Below are 17,455 nucleotides of genomic sequence, written 5' to 3' on the forward strand. Positions count from 1 at the left end.
GCCTACGGATCGCCACCAGAGAATGCATATTGGTTTCGTTGAGCGAGACTCCGTGTAATTTCTATATTACTATATACTTCTAATTATTCAAGCTGCTTGGCCAGCCTTCTAATTTCAACATGCATCTCCAAAGCCTATTCCCATTCTTGGCTGCCACTGTGGCAGCCGTCTCTATCACTGATGTCCTTTCTGCTAACAGCAATGAACTCAGCACACTGACCTGTAAGGGACCGCAATCTGCTAGCATCTACGAGGAGCCGTGCACTAATCACTGTTTATAGCTCTGCTGGGCACCGTTCCGCAACTCACCAATGCCCTGGCGACGTCGACAAACATCACAGTCATTGCACCCAGCAATGCAGCCTTCCAAGCGGCTATGGCAGCAATGCCCAACCTGGCCACCGAGGTAAAGAACACGACATTTCTTACCAGCCTCCTGGAATACCACGTGATCCAGGGTCTTGTACCGTCATCCATGATCTCAACCACACCTATATTCGCTTCAACCGCTCTGAAGATCCAGTCAGCCACAGGGACATCTTCCCAGATGGTCGAAGTGGTCAAATCTGGTGTTGACGTTCTGGTCGTATCAGGCTTCAAGCAGGTGTCGCGAGTCACGAAGGCCGACCTCTTCTTCGACGGCGGCGTGTTACACATTGTCGACACCGTGCTCACTGAGCCTGAATCAAACTCTGTCACTGCTCTCGACACGGGCCTGACCTCTCTGGCCGGAGCTTTGGTGAAGACCAACATGCTTGCAGGTGTCGATACCCTCAAAGATGCTACCATCTTCGCGCCCTCGAACGCAGCTTTCGTCCAGGTAGGCAATGTGGTCGAGGCTGCGGGCAACGACTTGCTCTCCACTGTCCTGGATTACCATATCGTCACGGGTGGCGCTGTCAAGAGCACCGACCTGATGAGGATGACAGCTAACGGCGCGTCCACGATGCTGAAAACACTCCAAGGGGGTACCCTGACAGTGAGGCAAGAGAACGGAGCTCTATACATCAACAATGCCAAGATCATCGTGGCAGACATCTTGACAAGCAATGGTGTTGTGCATGTTATCAACAAGTAAGTCCACCCCTATTGGGCTCCGCAATTTCTTTTAAAAATCCCACGGGCACAAAGGAAGACAACTAATTGCTATTTGTAGTGTTATGAACCCACTAGCCACCACTTTGCTGCCCGACACGGCGAGAGCAACACCTGTTGCTGACTTTGCTGGTGCTAGTCCTGTTGTCAACGCCCCTTTTACTTCCGGTATTCAGCCTACTACTACTATCGTCCCGGTGACTATAGCGCAGGTGGCTGCTGGCCACGCAGCCATGCCTACCGTAGCCCTCGTGGGTGCCGTTGGCGCAGCAGCGGCAGTCTTTGCCAACATGTAGTGGGCCTGAAGGAGATGGATACATCAGGTTCCAAAGTGCAGATGGGATCTCCAATATATAGAAATAATGACGAACATACAGGGGAACACGTAACGATACATAGGAACCCTGGCTTAATATAACCCCTTCTAGAACCTGCGGGCGGGTGCTAAAAACAAACCGATCCTCGAAGCAATCCACCATTGAGGCTGACACGCTGCCAAAGCTACCCGAGTGACGAATTTCTCGTCAAACACCCTCAGGTTAACATGCGGTAATTGCGTCAACAGCGATTTTGTTACACAGTGCTCGAAACATGTATCAGAGACCAACCATCGACTCGCACGTAAGCCACCTGGTTCGCACTCTTTGTGACATTCATCTATAGCCGTTAAACCCCCCCCCCCCCCCCCCCCCACTTCTGTACTGCAACGAGTTGGCACAAGGGTGTACCCGAGATTGGCGAGCCGAACGTTCGATCCGGCCACGTCCCTGCTCTTCGTACACGCCGCCCATTGCTGCTACCGACAGAACGGCACTGTCATTGAGGCGGTTCCCACCCATTCAAACATATCCGAACTATGTACACAGCATGCGTAAGCGGCATCTCGATCCGGAGATGACTCTACCAAAACTCCTGATTGCCCTAGAACCAATGTTTGGCGGTGGTTGCGAATCGCCGCCCGGGTCTCTCTTCTCAGGTAGCCTGAGCAAGAGTCTCTGGTCGACCGGGATTGTCACCCACTACCATGAACCTGCCGGCGGGGTTCCTCGTGTATTGGGTGGCCATGGCATGCTCAAGGATTTGCCAGAAGCGATGAGAGTGACTCGGTTGCGGGGTCGCTCTCACCATCGAGCGGCGTTTAAGATAGGATTTTCCTTTACCTAGAACTCAACGACTAGTTTAGAGAACCGCGGTGAGCTTTCGTTTTTGCCTTTCTTTCTTTCCTCGTCGGAGATGTCGATGCCCTATAAATGTATGATAAAGCCTCTGTTGGGTATCTCTATGGCGCCAAATTGGGCCACTTGCGCTGCGTTAGTAACACAAGTGGAATTGTTATATCAACAGTAATATTGACTGACAACAGAACGCCGCTCACCAAATGAAATCGACAGAAGCTTAAGGCCTCAACCGTTGTGCGGGGGTTCCCAGGCAACTTCGTGGATGTGTAGACCTGTATCCTTTCTGCATGGCCGAAGACCTGATTAAACAAAGTAGCACAATCATATCATAAAATTATATCAAATCTTGTTTGCCAACTCTGTATATCTCGAACTGTGTAGAAACGTAGAATGAGTAGGAAGCTTACGCTATACAATTTGTATGCGCTTCTCTAGAAGCTTGCACTTCACACGGGCTATCCCGCTCAAGAAACGGATTAGGGAATAATTTTTATTGTCTGCAGATCAGTACTGTACTACTAGCACAGCTCATAACGTGAGTTCCACCAAATGGCAGAAATTTGCCCAGCAGATCTGAACGACAACCTCCGTAAAGGCTCTTTCCGGGGGGGCAATCTAACATTATAGATTTCACGACCTGCAGCCCAAAACGCATGGTGCTTTTGCTTCACTCCGCTCTCCGGCGCCCAGCAATGAACCATTATCTCGTAAAGGCTCAAAGGGTGTTCACTTGAACATGTCGGAGCGAGCTGTCTACCTCTCATTCTTATCCTCTTGTCTCATCTTCATCCCTGATACATGACTTCGTGGCCCTATCACGTAAGTAATGGGCGTACATGATGTGGTCTTCTCTAAACCTGGTAGGCGTAAATCTCTCGGTGGCATATAGTGGCAACCGAAATCCGCAGCAAAGGGGTACATGGTGAATCGCAGGGAAGTGTATGCCGTGTTGTGTCTTGGGTATGGGATATGAGGGTATGGCATTAAGGCAAATGGGAATGTGTGTATATACATATGGGTCTTGTTCAATGGGTGGTGATGATGACGAAAGGGACGATTCGTAGGGTCGGCGAAGATAGCCTTCAACTGCATACGAGGCGATAAATCGACATTTGACTCGGCTGTTGGGCTATCCCCGGAAGTTATGGGTGTTCTCAGGGACGGTCGCAATCACATCTTCCAATACGTGGCTCGGTGGATGCGTTTGCAAGTCAAAATTTGGAGTTTCAAGTCTGCATAGTCGATTGCTGGCCACCAAGTTGACGCTTGACTTGCTCTCGAGCCCATCGAGCAGTGTCAATGGTGCGTGACTGGAACTCGCGGTTGGTCTTGGTCTCCTTGATCATAGTAGTCAACCAATCTTGTCGGAAAGCATCGACAAGCTCACCACCGGGGTAAGCGTCAGCAAGATCACTGAAAGTTTGTTAGCGATAAATTATCAATGGCTTGTGAATACCACCTACCCGATAACTCCCATAGATGATCGCATCAATGCCTCGCTACGGTTCATGTCTTGTGAGATCAGGTTGAGCAACTGGAAGATAGACTGCACGTAAGGCTGCAGGGCTTGAGCTGAAGCAGATGTCAGTGAATTTGTTCACAAACGGATATGAGGAGAACAGGATCATACTCTTGTTGCTGATCTTCATGGCACCAATGATACCGCCCCACGCGTCCATGATTCCTTCTCTCAACGAGATGACGTAGTCGTACATCTCGTAACTGCTGTCAGAGCTAGCAGTAACAGTCGCAGCTTGCTGCAACACTTGAGCGACGACTGATAGGTAGGTCTCAAAGTGACCTCCAATAGCATTGGCAATGTCACCAAAGCACTGCAAGATGGCAGGCTTGAACTGATTGCCCAACGCAGGGCTCTACAGGATGGTCAGTATGCAGCTAGAGGAACGACGTGGACGTGGGGGATACTAACCCTCAGGTTGTTGAGCAGGTAGTTCATGAAGCTGTCGCAGTAAGGTTGGGCACGCTCATTCATCGAGCGCGTAATGTCGCTTACAAGACCGATGGCCATGGCGCACAAGCTGGGTTCATCGGCGTTGTTAAGAGCGTTGTACAAGAAAGGAGTGAATGCATCCATGTACTTGACAAAATCTTCTTCCATGGCGTTGGACAAACCACTAATGGTGGCGAAAATGGCCTCGGGAACGGTCGACTTGCCGGAAGTGTTGCTGAGAATCTGCAGGGAGACCTGCATGATCCGGTCACCCAGAGGTGCGATCTCCTTGTCGAGTCGCAGAATGATGGATTGCAAGACAGTGTTCAAGCTGGTCTTCATCTCCTCCAAAGCAATCTTGTCCTCAATGCTGACAACCTGGGTCTGCAAGGGAATTGTCTCCTCCAGGCGCTTGATGATGACTTCCGAAAGAGATGCAATAGCGGGGAAGCTCTCGGTGGCAGCATGCTGCACAAAAGCACTGAGCACCTCGTAAGCAGTCGTGCGCACGGTGGTCTCGGCCTCGTGTGATGCCGTAACATTGAGCAAGTTGGTGACGCTGGCATTGAAGTGAGGAGTGATAGCATTGGTGGAGGCGTCCAAGTCGCCCGAGAAACGCTCCGCCAAGTTCATCAGTGCCCAGCAGCAAGAGCTTGCCATCTTAGCATCGTGAACACCAGCGAACAGTGAGCGGATCAAGGGATCGAGATGGGTGTTGGGGTCAATAGCCTCCGAGCAGGCCTCGGTGATACGGCCAAGGGCATATGCAGTGGAGTCCTTGACGAAGGTGTTGCTGTCCTCCATCATGGTGATGAGAACCGGCAAGGCCTGCTTGACAATGGGCTCAAGAACCTTCTCTTCAGGGCCCTCCATGATGGCGCCGAAAGCAGCAACGGCAGCTTCACGGAAGTGCCAGTCGTCAGAACGCAGGTTGCCCTCGACGAACTGAATGACGGGTGGGATGATGTTGGCCCCGACAGCTTGAGCGTAAAGCTGAAGACTTTGGTATGCGGCTCGGGACAGATTGTACTCATCATCTGTAGCGTCCTCGTCTTGCTTGGTCAACAGGAGAAGGAGTGTAGGGACAACCTCGTTGGTAGCAACGCGAGCGAAGTTGTAGAAAGGTCGCATCTGGTCCGAGCTCTCGACTTGCGCGTTGTCTTCCTCAATATTGATCTCCTCCTCGCAAACGGTGCTCCAGAACTCGACGGCAAGCTTGGCCACATCCTCGTCCTCGTTCTTCATGCCCAAGATGGTAAGACCAAAGAGGGCCTTCTCCATGTAAAAGCGCATGTTCTCGTAGTATAGACCCATGATTCTGTTGAGACAACCGAAAGCACCTTGTTGTATCCGCGAGTCGTCGGCTTGTGTGGCCTCGCAGACAACCTGCATGATGTAGTTCCGCTCGCCCTCATGCTTGAAGTTGTTGCCGACGAACTCGAGAGAGTCGCCGAGAGCAGAGATGGCCGAGAGACGGACCTCGTTGTTGGTCTCCTCCTTACGGGCACCCTGCACAACGGCGGTGAGAATAGCGTTAGAATGGCTGATCAAGGCGGTTCGCAGCTCGGGATCTTGGCTCTCGCAAATGTAACCAATACATGTGAGCGAGGCCTGCTTCTGGTGAGGTCCTCCGCTGCTGACATTCTGAACCAAGGTGCTGAGGAGGTCAGGCCACTGGTCACGAGGAAGTTCAATACCAGCGATGGAGGCGATGACCTGAGCGGCAGCCTGACCAGCTTGTGCGTTGGTCGACGACAGAGTCTGCAGAGCTAACGACTTGACGCGAGTCTTGGTATCTTGGTCTGTTCCCTGAAGCCATTTTCCTTGAAGTTCGTGTTGTCTGGCGAACTCGCGGGCTGTGAAGGCGTTCTTGAGGGCAAGACCTGCGGCTACTCGGATTTGGCCCTCGACATTGTCGTCTGCTAGCGCCTGAACGAGAGTTGCTAGGTATAGGGGCTGTTGGGCGAGCGCAAAGGTTAGCATGTCGCCAGGCCTTTGCGGACATCTGACTTGTGCGTGAGGAAAGTACTTACAAAGTTGTTCTCGGCAGCCTGGGTAAGCTGTTGCTCGGCGGAGCTTCGCGTAGTCGCATCTGTATAGGGAGAGCAGGTCAGCGATTACGAGATCCGGAGGGGTCAGGTCAAGGGCTTGGACTTCAGACGGGAGCAGACTTGGCTATCCAAAGTCTGGCAGAAGGCGTAATGGACTTACCAGGCGACAGCGAGTTGCTGAGGACGGTGTTGATGTCCCCGTTTTCAGCCATGTTGACTTTCCAGCAGCCTCTCCGTGTCAAATTATTGTAATGCGATCTCCAGGTTTGGGGATGGTGGTGGGCTTGAAATTGCCGAAGGAGTGGCTCGAAGTCGGTAAATAGGAAAATCCAGGCACCTATCGCACATCAAAAATTCGATGGGCCTTATGAATGGAAGTCGTTGACAAACACAAAGGCTGTCTGGTCGTGCAGTGTAGATGAAGAGAATGCTCAGAAGATGATGGTCGTTAATCGAGCCCTGGTTTTGTCAAAAAGGAAAGGTCTCGTTGCCGCGGAGGGGCAGCTTTTTGATAGTGGCGGGCCTGACTGGTTTATTGACTTTGACCCAAACAAGACCTACGTCAAAGAGCTAAGCAGGTCAAGTGCTGTAACTGAAGAATTTGAACAGAGTCCCGTATTCAAGACGTGCACAGGTTTTCCGGGGGTCAGGAGGGGTTTTTCTTTCTTTCCTTCTTTCTATTCCAAACGGGTTTGCTTTCAAGGCACTGCTACATACACACACACAAGCACGGCGTTCAGGCAATTGTTTCGAGGCAATGCCGCTATCCTAATCCTACTCCTGTCCATATGGGAGATAAGTTACGGTGAACAATGCGCAGGGTCTTAATCGAATAACATGGCACACAGTACAATGTGAAAGCAGCCACATGCAATTTCGCGAACATACTTACGAGTCTTGACGGTAGAGGCTGCAGAAACTCCGCAATCGCTAACCGCTAACTAAGTGTGTAACGCCGCTTATTTGACAGAACCTTACAGGAGGGGAAGGAAGGAACTGAACTGAACAAACCTGAGCCTCGCTCGGGTAACCGGTTTTTCCATTAATCCTTCAGCCCTAACGTTAATGCATGTCACCCCGCGCTCAAGTCCTCTTCATTCTCGAGCGACGCTACCAGTACAACATATGCCTAGGATAAGTATTCAGTAGAACTGGCCGGCACCTTGCCTCCAGGCCGAGGACTACACTCCTGGGCGTTGGCAGCTGCCAGGAGAAAGTGCCAAGCCACTCTTGGCAGGGACACAGCAAGAGACGTGGACTTTCTTCCATTTATGACTAGTATCTGTAATATGGCATCGAATTGCGTGAACCCGCCTTTACTCTGATGGATAAGTATCCATGTTAATTTTGAATTAAGTGTGTTGGTCGTCTCTTTTATGCATTTGGTTCCAATTCATTTCATAACTATCACGTTCGAGTAAGGCTTACAGCACTTCGACTAGAGGGGGTATAACATTGCGTCGCAATTGGGCCTCTACTTTCCCCACTATCACGACTTTTTTCCTTCTCTTTCTCCTTTTTCTTTTGGGGGGGGGGGAGATGAAAAAAAAACTGATTTTTAGAAGAGCTAATCCCAAAAACAGGCGTCGCTACCAAAAAAAAATACTTTTCATCGTGGCATGCCAATGTTTTGCGCCCTAACGAGTAACCAAAGTGTCTTCCACATCAAGTTGAGGACCTCACCTCATGTCAAAAAAGTATCTACATACCATTCACCTTGGCTTCCAAGTTCTGGACAACCTCAGAAGGGGCACCACCTTCGACCTCAATGGGACCACTAGTACCATTAGTACCATGGGAGCCAGTCGGAACCGTCAGGTTCCCGTTGAGGTCCAGCTCTCGGCTAAGACTTCGCTGGGGCAAGGCTTTGGTTGTGATAGGACTACCAGGTCTGCTTAGGACAAACTGTAGACAAATTGTTAGAAGAAGAAGAAAAAAATTACTCGGCGAGTAATATTCAGAGCATAACTTACGTTGCTGGCTGCACTCAGGAGAGCGATAAGGGAGCTTTGTACAACATCCTCGTGGATGCCGACACCCCACACCTTCTGGTTGGTACCCGCTGCGGTACATTCTATGTAGGTCGCAGCCTTGACATCACTACCAGTACTAAGAGAGTGTTCTCTGTAATCAACTACATCCAGATTGATGCCAACCCCCTTGAGGGCGTTAGCCAAAGAGGAGATGGGTCCATTTCCACGGCCCTGCAGCTTGTACTCCTTGCCGTCAATGGCAACGACACCGTCAAACACACGACCAAGATTCTTGGTATCTTGTGTCTTACCGACAGCCGGAGGCACAGGTGACGCTGATCGGTCGATTGAGATGGAGTAGTCAATAATGTTGAAGCGCGGGTGGTCTCTCAAGTAGTAGGTCTCCTCAAAGAGATTCGTGATCTCATCAGACAAAAGTTCTCTCTTGAGCTCATCGGCACGCTTCTGGACAACTCTGCTGAATGCCACCTGTAAGCCGCGAGGTAGGTCCAGCTCGAGTTTGCGGAGAATGATCCAGGCAGCGCCGCCCTTTCCACTTTGCGAGTTGACACGGATGACGGCTTCATAGGTGCGGCCGATGTCTTGCGGATCGAGAGGAAGATAAGGAATTTCCCATTCGGCGTCGGCATCGAGACGCTTCTGCTTGCGGATGTTGAAGCCCTTCTTGATAGCATCTTGGTGAGAGCCGCTGAAGGCACAAACAACAAGAGAACCTCCGTATGGTGCTCGTGGGTGTACAGGGATCTTGTTGCAAACCTCGACAGTGTCGATAACCCTGCCCAAGTCAGAGAAATCGATATTTGGGTTAATGCCCTGAGTGTAAAGGTTCAATGCAAGAGTGACCAAATCGACATTGCCGGTTCGCTCGCCATTACCAAAGAGACATCCCTCTACTCTGTCTGCGCCAGCCATCTGGGCCAGTTCGGCAGCAGCAACGGCGCATCCTCGGTCGTTGTGCGGGTGGAGAGAAACACAAATCTTCTCGCGCTCGGATATGTTTGTGCAGAAGTACTCAATTTGATCGGCGTAGACATTTGGTGTCGACATCTCGACAGTGGCGGGAAGGTTGAAAATGATGGGGTTTTCCACGGTAGGTTCCCAGGCAGCCTTGACTGCTTCGCACACCTTGATGGCAAAATCGGGACTTGTGTCTGAGAAGGTTTCCGGGCTGAACTCGAAAGCCCATTCCGTGCCAGCTTGCGACGGGTCATCTTTGGTGATTGATCTTGCGTACTTGGTGCACCTGACTGCCACTTCAAGACTCTCCTCCTCGCTATGGCCGAATATTATCCTTCGGAAGCATTCGCTCGTGGCGAGGTAGATATGTAGGAGGGCCTTCTTGGAGCCCTTGAGGGAGTCGACTGTTCGCTTGATGAACTCTTCACGGCACGGAGAGAGGACTTGGATCCAGACGTCATCAGGTACTACACCCGGAGTCTCGATCAATTTTCTCGTGAAGTCGAAGTCGGTTTGCGACGCAGACGGGAAGGACACCTCGATCTCCTTGTAGCCCAGATCCACCAGCATCTTGAAGTACTTCCACTTCTCGTCGCCATTCTGGTCGCATGTTAGTCAATTGGTCGGAAACTAGGCTCGCTATGATTCGTTCGTAGACTAACCATAGGGTCAACCAAGCTCTGGTTGCCGTCTCGCAAGTCGGTTGCCAGCCATCGAGGCGGCTTGTCAATGGTCTTAGACGGCCATTGCCGGTTAGGAAGATTCAGAGGTTGAAACTTCCTGTACTTCTTGGAGGGATCTTGAAGCCTAGAGCGCAAGGTGTTTCATGTCAGAAATCGAGCCGCAATGGCTAAGTGGTAGCACGTGGGTTTCTCAGGCTTACATAGGCATGGCCAAAGGTCTTGGTTTCTTCTCACTGTATAATGGGTTTTTTTTTAAGGTTCCTTTCCCTTTTTTTTTTTTTTTTTTTTTTTTTTTTTTTTGGCGAGTTGCAGCAGCTATAACGGATGGCGGGGTGGTCGGTAGCGTTTCTGAGAGCCTAGGAAACAAGAAACACTTTACTTGTTTGTACTTGCAAGATCAGGAATTGGCAGTGGCACTGGAAATATTCAATCGTGTGAAATATCAGATATGCTCAGATGTTAGTCAAGGAACAAGGTCAATGAGTCAGAAGAGTCATGATCCAGAGCAACTCTCGTCATGCCCAAGTTTGAACTTTTTATGCCGATCGCAACGCGTTGCGCCCTATGAGCCCATACTTGCTGGACCCCACGTCACTGGGAGCTCCGATGCGGGGCCGACGTTCGGATTCTAGCAATGGCTAGCAGTGGGCAATCTTGCAAGAAGCGACCAATTCCAGTCTGCCGCATGCAATAGGTGCCATAATTACTGGCCATGGGAGGCTCGGAGCACGTCTTCACTCTCGGTGGTGACATCCGGGGACAAGCACGAAATCCGGGGGTTCTTCTTTAGGTATTTGTTCTTCCTCAACGAGACTTGAGACTAACGCAAGCCGCCAGTTGAATTGCGACTCACGGCTACTCGCACGTTCCTTGAGTACATGTTCCTCTGACTCCGAGTAACTAACCACACAGCCACAGCAGCAAAACCCACTCTCGGTTATAGACGGATGGTTCAATGATGCTTCCCCTTGCAACAACCTCGGGCCCTCCTCACTGTATAATGAATGGCCTTGTGTGCTACGGACCACATCGGATTAGAATGCAGAGAGCGATAGGAAGTTTGAAGGCACGATTTATTACCTAGCCATGAAAGCATCCCCTCTTCTCTTACTTCGGGAAGATTTGCTGCTCGCTACTGCAGTCTCCCTTTCAAATTGTGGAAAGAATGTGGAAGCTGGGGAAGTTAGGTACTTTACTGTATCTCCCGAGCACCAACGATGGGTAACCTGCACCCCACAATAACACTTACCCGTTCCTGGTTGAACTTCTAGCCTTAGGACCACACATCAAGTAACGCTACCACACTATAGAACACGCGGATGGCTGAAGAGCAACGCCGGCTTGGGCAATGAATAATCGAATCTTCCTCTTGGTCATGCGCATAAGAAAATTTGAGTTTCACCGTAGCGCCCCTGCGTGAAGCAACCCAGTTTACAGCTACCTTGACCGCGTCGGCTTGCTCGAAGCAGAACCGTGCAGTAACTAAGTACGTAAGGGAAACGAACGTGATATAATAGTGCTTGGCGACATCCAAGCAAATCCATCAGCTGACAAGAAGATCACGTATTATAGCATCATATCCATTGACTATTATTCATTGTAACTCGGCCTCCTTTCGGGTTCCATTACTTCAAGTACTCTGTTTTGAAGTTATTAGTATTAGTATAAGTATCGTTGTGCTTGCTTTCTCAAGTGGCTGAAACTTGCCTAACAGTCAGCACAAAACATGGCACCTTCATAAAAGAAAAACCCCATCTGAAATCACCCAGGTGTGATCAAAACTGCAATCATGACACCAAAGGAGATCTACACCGGCTACAGGCCCTTGCTTCAGGACCATCGCGTTCAGCAGGCTCACGTGATAATGTCCGACTCTGACTTACAAATGGCCACTTGCCGAGCGTTTCTTACACCGGGAGCCTCTCAGAAGACGAATTTGAAGATCACAGAGACAAGTGGCATGTCAAATCGTGCGTATACGGGCTTGGAGGAGATGCCAGCTTCTACAGCATGCCTGGTCAACCTTCCAAACGAACTCCTGACCATGATCGCTCGGGATGACGAGCTCTCGGAGAAAGATCTCTCGGCCTTCCTCCAGACATGCCGGTCTATCCGCATGATTGTTTCACACACGCTCTATACTATCGTCGTGAGGCGGAATCGCAGTCCCCTACTCCATTGGGCTGCTGAACACGGTCATCTGGAGATGGCAAGCCAGTTGCTAGACGCAGGGGCCGACCCGGACCAGTACTGGGTTTCGCCACAGCCTAAATATATCCTCGATATGGACACAAGCTCTGTTCCTGACCAAGACGAGTATTTCTGCTTAACCTCAAGCCAGCAGAATGATCTCCTGTTACAGCGGTGCAGTGCTCTCGCGCCTAAGACTGCTTTTGGGAAATATACTCGCTGGGCTTCGAGAGTTCACCTAGACGAGTGCCTTCATTATCGTCTAGGATTGGCCTGGGCTTCACAGCGGGAAGGTGTTGAAGGGAAGAAACATGGATGGATAAGTAACGGCCATCTGGAGGGAGCAGGGGCAGCAGCAGGGGACAAAAAATCCCGATTCAAGTGGACACCACTACATCTAGCTGTTTACAACGGCAATTCGGAATTGGTGAGGCTGCTTGTTAGCCGCGGTGCCAGCCCGGCCAATCCTTCAGCCGGCTTATGTACTTGCACCACTGTGTCGATTCCAATTGACGAAGATAACCGATCTTCAAGGGCAAATATTGATGATCAGACTGCAATTCATCTCGCGGTCTGCTCAGCACAATCGCTCAGTCATGATACCAAAACTACCCTCAAAACTCTTCTGGATGGCCCATCCGGCAACAAAGATACATCATCGACTAAGGTTACGAAGGAGAAGGTAGTGTCCGCTGTTCACGCACTCATGATGGCCTCCATCATCGGTGACATGCAGGCATTCGAATTCTTACTCGACTGGATGATTTTCGTAATTGAGCAGCACGAAATAGACGATAGTCCAGGTGCAGGGCTCAGCTTCCCACCTGAGATCCTCTCTCAAAGTCGCATAGAGTATTGTGCAGCCAGGTGCCACCACTGGGCGATCGTGGAACGCTTTGCCCAAGACACGGGGTTAGAAGATGACGTGAAGAAGAGTCTTGAACCAGTTTTTCGAAAGTCAGCTGAAGCAGTGGACATAGAAGCTTGTGCCTGGCTTCTAAACTATGGAGTCGAGGTCTCGGATAAGGGACACTTCCTAAGATCTATGTGTCCTGCTCCTACCAGCTCCATCCATCCACAGGGGCAGACTATAGACGACAAACGTCTGTCATTGATTATGCACGTTCTTGATCGGTGCGAACCTGCAGACATAAACTCGTACGGCTCGAAGACCCCCAACAGCGCTCTGGGGTCCTTCATGACATGGTATTTCAGTTCCGAATTTCCGAGCCAGATAGGCGAGCGGATCATTAAGGCCATGTTGGATCGGGGCGGAAATGTACATGCAAAGAATCCCCAAAAGGCTGGCCGGGGCTGCTCCAAGGCATCTGATCTTACGCCCTTGGGATGTGCACTTAGAGCCGTGACCACCAACGCTAGTGCAGGCGCATTGGATAGGTTCCATCGGTTCTTACAGCACCACGTTTCTTTTGACGAAGAAAATACGCTCGGCTTGCGGGGCGAATACTTGCACAAGTTCTTCGTTTTCTTCGGATACGGCACTTTGGAGCAGACGCCAAAGCATACGCTCGTCAACATATCTAGAGTCCTGCTTCTCTGCGGCGCGAAACCGGAGGAACGTGACGCAGATGGTGAGACGGCCTTGTTCGCCTTTCTGAGATACCTCGAAGCATGTATGCCTGGATGGATCGGCAGCAGGCGCCGTCCACACTGGGCGGACGAGATCACCTATCTCCTAGCATGCTTCCAGAAGTCCGGGGCCAGGCTCGATTCCGCCAACGTGGAAGGATGGACGGTAGAGGAGAAACTGCAAGCTCTTCAGCAGCCCGGTGTTTTTTCAAGGCTGCTGGATCATCGCTCCGATGAATACGAATCGTCATACACGGAGAATAGACGTCGAGCGCTTGCCAAACATCTGTCAGAGACTGTGCATGTTGTCCGAGAAGGGGATGGACTCCCTCGCATGAGATTCAAGAGACCGCAGACGGTGTTCAAAGATTTACCTGGGGATGACTTCATTCAGTCGCTTTTGCAGGACGAAGGACTTTGGCTGCCTCAGTAGGCAAATGAGATTTTCAGTTTCGATTTGAAACTTTGGTTAGGCGCTTTCAAGAGTGTATGATAAGGCGGTACAGCTAGTTTGCTTGGACACCAGCGGACTTATTGAACGGAAGGACTCTAAAGGGTGAACGGTTAGTTTGGGAGGCGTCAAAAAGTGTAGTACTTGGTACATTATTAATTATTAATATATGGAATGGGCATTTCGCTTATGGTTTGGACGATCTACGCTAGTCGGCTTCAATTCCTTCTCCCCGCCCGTGTATATGTTCCGAGAACTTGCCAAACCAGTATGCTTCAGCCTTAAGTGGATCGACAGACTTAGCCTTGAGTTTCAACGTTGGCGATAGACAAATCTGTCAAGTTTTCCCATGAAAATAGCTAGGGAACTCTCCTAGATTTCCACTTGCCACCGTAAGGTTGTGTTGTAATAAGTTGTCGAAAGCGAGCTCGAAAAACCCCATTATTATATGTGGTCTCGAGTAGATAGTCTTATGTAAACATGAAGTACTGGGTGATGGGCTTTTTCGACCCAGACACGCTACATGACCATTCAAACATGCACTTGGCAGCAATCTGTAGGACTGTGAGTATTAGAATCTTGAGACTTTGAAGACATTCGCACCGCTGTCCTTAGGCGTGAAGGTGCCCTGCGGACCTCTCATAGGTGAGAGATAGATGATGTTGGGTAGACCAGGCGGCGCGATGTTGGTCAGATCATCGACGTCTCCAGCGGTCGTGACTTGATGGGCCCGATATATTCTATTGAGAGGAGGTCCTAAAAGCCTATTGTCAACAGGCAGAAGAGGAAGAACTTCGTTATCGCCGTTAATTGGTCGCGTTAGGTTGAATAACTTGGAGTAGCCGATAGGGTAGATGTTTACTTTATCAATAGGCGGGCTCAGGTCACGGCAGTTCACAGTACACTTCTCCATGCCACAGTCAACTAAAGTATCACCTAATGGCACAACGTTCAAGAATATAAACAGAAATAAGATTGGCATTATGTCTCGCATGTTGATGTTGCTCTAGAATTTGACTCCGGTGATGTTCGAGATCGATCCGGCTCAAATGGTACGAACTTAACCAAATATTTATGTTTATTCTCACTATATGACTGGGCTTCATCAGCGACGAAGTGATAGTTGAAGATCAACCAAGAAATTTCAGAATGCCACCTCCAACCTTACCCACAATGAAGCAGAGCAGTTCGTTGAGCGGATAGCATTCCTATACATCCCTTGTGAGCCACAGACTATGTTCCGTAACTTGTTTTTGCATAGTCCATGTCAATGGCTACTCCAACATCCAATAGAATACTTTTATAGAGTGTCAACCTTAGTTTAAACGCGCATTGACCATTTTCTTGATGTTGATTGATGTCATCTTTGGCTTGTGGTGAGAGGGATCAGGACAGAGCCGATCCGAATGTTTGGCTTTACAGCGTGGCTCGAGCGGTGTTGTATGAATTTACATCACTTGTGAAGCATTAGTCATCTGCATTTCCTTATTTGGCATTATTCTGAGACTTTTTAGGGTTCAATCTGTTCTGTAAGCTTTGTTTCCCCCAATGATATGGCACCTGCCCTAGCCGTGCACTTGGGAGTACGGGGTCAGATTACGGTATTACATAAAGTTTCCAACAGCTTGTCAGTCGACAGAAAGCGGCCGCTATCGCATATAAGGGTTGGGTAGTGCGACTAAGCCATGAGCCGTCTCTCGTGTAGTAAGCGACCACGTTCTCGAAATTACTCTCAAAACTAACTTCTTGTTTTCATATTAACATGGTCCCGGTGTAATGACCACTTGCCGTTAAGACTAGAAGTACTATCTATATAACTAGACGTTTTTCCATCACATGTCTTAGCATGTCGGCCTAGAGGCAATGGGAACGGGCGGTGGTGAGCCATATGCAGCATGCCTCGCTGCCATCTGCTCGTCAATAAATCGGGACATCCATTCGATGTTGCGGCTCCATTGGAAGTCCACCGGAGGACCACCAGTGCCATCGAAGAATTTGAGCTGCGGCCAGCCATTAACTTCGTATCTTTCACCAATTATCTTTTGGCCATAAGAGTCTATCTTTGCAATTGTAATGTTTTTATGCTGATAGGTTATGGCGAGTTCTTCATAGACAGGATCTAGTTCTTTGCAGTCTGATAGGAGCGTTAGAAACACTATCCTAAAATATACGTTGTGAATGACATACATTTACAGAATGGTGCATAGAAATCTACAAATGCCGGCTTCCCAGATCGGAGAATTATGTCGTCAAATGTGTTTGCATCAAGCTCAACTACGCCCTGCTCCGGTGGTGGTACCGCGTTTGAGTCATTTGTTCTGAAAGACTGCCGAGGACGGTTCAGAGGTACTGGAGGAGGGGTTTCCTTATTATTGAAACCAAACTCGAGCGCAGAACGGGTCGGTTTTGGTAATACCATGTTATTGGTCCGATGAGCTAGAGGTTCTTGACGCCGGACTGGTAAAGATGGAGGCACTCCCTCCTGGAGGCGAGGGATAGTATCTGGTGAAGATATCGACGGTCTGAGCGGCGCTCTTCTTTCCATATCCTCGCTCTGCCGCTGGGTTCCACGCTCTGGCAAAGCCGGAAGCTTTGCAGGGTCATACTCTGGAGCCTTGACGCGAAATCTTGAGCCAGTACCTATGTTGCTCTCCGAGGCAGCGCTGAGACTTGTTCTTGAAGACACGGCAGAAAGGGATGAGCGATTTGATTGCACTGAGGAGATAGACTCATTCGATTGTTTTCGATTCACGCTCATTTCAGATGGTCGCCTCGGTGGCAAGGCCGGTGGCCGCACTGCCGCCGGTTGCGACGTTCTTCTTGCAGGCAGTGGAGGCGGCTCTTCTCTTCGGCTCTCCCACTTCCTAGGGGATATTTTCGGTTCAACTTTCTTCGCATCTGTGTCACAGTCGCCTGGGACTCTGCATACAGGCGGCGCTGAGCTGTTTGGTGCTATTGGCATGCTTAGTTGCCGTCTCACTGGTGTCGGAGCAGCAGGCTTGAGTGCCTTGGGACCAGGAAGCCGTTCATTGTGGGCTTGGCTGTCAGTGGCCTGAGCCAGTTGGAGAGCGGCGATGCGCTCCTTCAACGTAAGCACCGGAGCATGCTCGTCGGCCAACATGTTGAAGAGCCTTGCGGTATTTTGTTGGGAGAAAAACAAAAAAGAAGAAAAAGGAAATCGAGGTTCCGTGATGACACACCCATGTCAACTTTCGTGGAGGGGTTGGAAGGATACCAGGCAGCGAGGTGGGGCTATATCTAAATACATCATGTTGAAGCTTACAGTAAAGAATCAACGGGCTCGAGGCTTTGCAG

General features: G+C 50.1%; 6 protein-coding genes across 6 annotated transcripts; 2 read left to right on the forward strand and 4 right to left on the reverse strand.

The window, feature by feature from the left end:
* Positions 1-47: 47 nt before the first annotated feature.
* BKA67DRAFT_571949 (FAS1 domain-containing protein) lies at positions 48-1,766 on the forward strand. The gene is made up of 3 exons (XM_046103260.1): positions 48-222; positions 282-1,074; positions 1,157-1,766. Exons 1-3 carry the CDS (start codon positions 120-122, stop codon positions 1,389-1,391), a joined length of 1,131 nt encoding a protein of 376 aa, XP_045956078.1. The 5' UTR covers positions 48-119; the 3' UTR covers positions 1,392-1,766.
* Positions 1,767-3,499: 1,733 nt separating this feature from the next.
* BKA67DRAFT_520523 (armadillo-type protein) lies at positions 3,500-6,487 on the reverse strand (the record flags this gene model as incomplete). The annotated part of the gene is made up of 6 exons (XM_046098190.1): positions 3,500-3,686; positions 3,737-3,845; positions 3,904-4,147; positions 4,204-6,180; positions 6,258-6,316; positions 6,436-6,487. 6 exons carry the CDS (start codon positions 6,485-6,487, stop codon positions 3,500-3,502), a joined length of 2,628 nt encoding a protein of 875 aa, XP_045956079.1.
* Positions 6,488-7,646: 1,159 nt separating this feature from the next.
* BKA67DRAFT_338376 (uncharacterized protein) lies at positions 7,647-10,431 on the reverse strand. The gene is made up of 4 exons (XM_046096281.1): positions 10,110-10,431; positions 9,889-10,033; positions 8,249-9,826; positions 7,647-8,180 (listed from the first exon to the last, which is right to left on the reverse strand). The coding sequence occupies exons 1-4, from the start codon at positions 10,115-10,117 to the stop codon at positions 7,977-7,979; spliced, it is 1,935 nt and encodes a 644-aa protein (XP_045956080.1). The 5' UTR covers positions 10,118-10,431; the 3' UTR covers positions 7,647-7,976.
* A 1,025-nt stretch (positions 10,432-11,456) lies between these two features.
* Positions 11,457-14,340, forward strand: BKA67DRAFT_571957 (uncharacterized protein). The gene has a single exon (XM_046103261.1). It carries the CDS (start codon positions 11,699-11,701, stop codon positions 14,120-14,122), a length of 2,424 nt encoding a protein of 807 aa, XP_045956081.1. The 5' UTR covers positions 11,457-11,698; the 3' UTR covers positions 14,123-14,340.
* Positions 14,341-14,711: 371 nt separating this feature from the next.
* Positions 14,712-15,134, reverse strand: BKA67DRAFT_660591 (uncharacterized protein; the record flags this gene model as incomplete). The annotated part of the gene is made up of 1 exon (XM_046107662.1): positions 14,712-15,134. One exon carries the CDS (start codon positions 15,132-15,134, stop codon positions 14,712-14,714), a length of 423 nt encoding a protein of 140 aa, XP_045956082.1.
* A 736-nt stretch (positions 15,135-15,870) lies between these two features.
* On the reverse strand, positions 15,871-17,370 carry BKA67DRAFT_647777 (uncharacterized protein). Its single transcript, XM_046105964.1, has 2 exons — positions 16,328-17,370; positions 15,871-16,274 (listed from the first exon to the last, which is right to left on the reverse strand). The coding sequence occupies exons 1-2, from the start codon at positions 17,259-17,261 to the stop codon at positions 15,982-15,984; spliced, it is 1,227 nt and encodes a 408-aa protein (XP_045956083.1). The 5' UTR covers positions 17,262-17,370; the 3' UTR covers positions 15,871-15,981.
* Between the last annotated feature and the right edge of the window lie 85 nt (positions 17,371-17,455).

The sequence above is a fragment of the Truncatella angustata genome (genome assembly GCF_020726525.1).
Source record: "Truncatella angustata strain MPI-SDFR-AT-0073 chromosome Unknown BKA67scaffold_6, whole genome shotgun sequence".
In the NCBI taxonomy this organism is placed as follows: Eukaryota; Fungi; Ascomycota; class Sordariomycetes; order Amphisphaeriales; family Sporocadaceae; genus Truncatella; species Truncatella angustata.

Bases quoted from the DNA above. Each gene is read 5' to 3' on its own strand.
- BKA67DRAFT_338376 (XM_046096281.1), bottom strand. The intron at 9,827-9,888 runs GTTAGTCTACGA...ACATGCGACCAG, and splicing joins AGAGCTTGGTTGACCCTATG to AATGGCGACGAGAAGTGGAA. The intron at 8,181-8,248 runs GTAAGTTATGCT...ATTTGTCTACAG, and splicing joins TCCTGAGTGCAGCCAGCAAC to TTTGTCCTAAGCAGACCTGG.
- BKA67DRAFT_571949 (XM_046103260.1), top strand. From the start codon at position 120: ATGCATCTCCAAAGCCTATTCCCATTCTTGGCTGCCACTGTGGCAGCC. The intron at 223-281 runs GTAAGGGACCGC...CACTGTTTATAG, and splicing joins TGAACTCAGCACACTGACCT to CTCTGCTGGGCACCGTTCCG. The intron at 1,075-1,156 runs GTAAGTCCACCC...TGCTATTTGTAG, and splicing joins GTTGTGCATGTTATCAACAA to TGTTATGAACCCACTAGCCA.
- BKA67DRAFT_647777 (XM_046105964.1), bottom strand. From the start codon at position 17,261: ATGTTGGCCGACGAGCATGCTCCGGTGCTTACGTTGAAGGAGCGCATC. The intron at 16,275-16,327 runs GTATGTCATTCA...CGCTCCTATCAG, and splicing joins CTATGCACCATTCTGTAAAT to ACTGCAAAGAACTAGATCCT.
- BKA67DRAFT_571957 (XM_046103261.1), top strand. From the start codon at position 11,699: ATGACACCAAAGGAGATCTACACCGGCTACAGGCCCTTGCTTCAGGAC.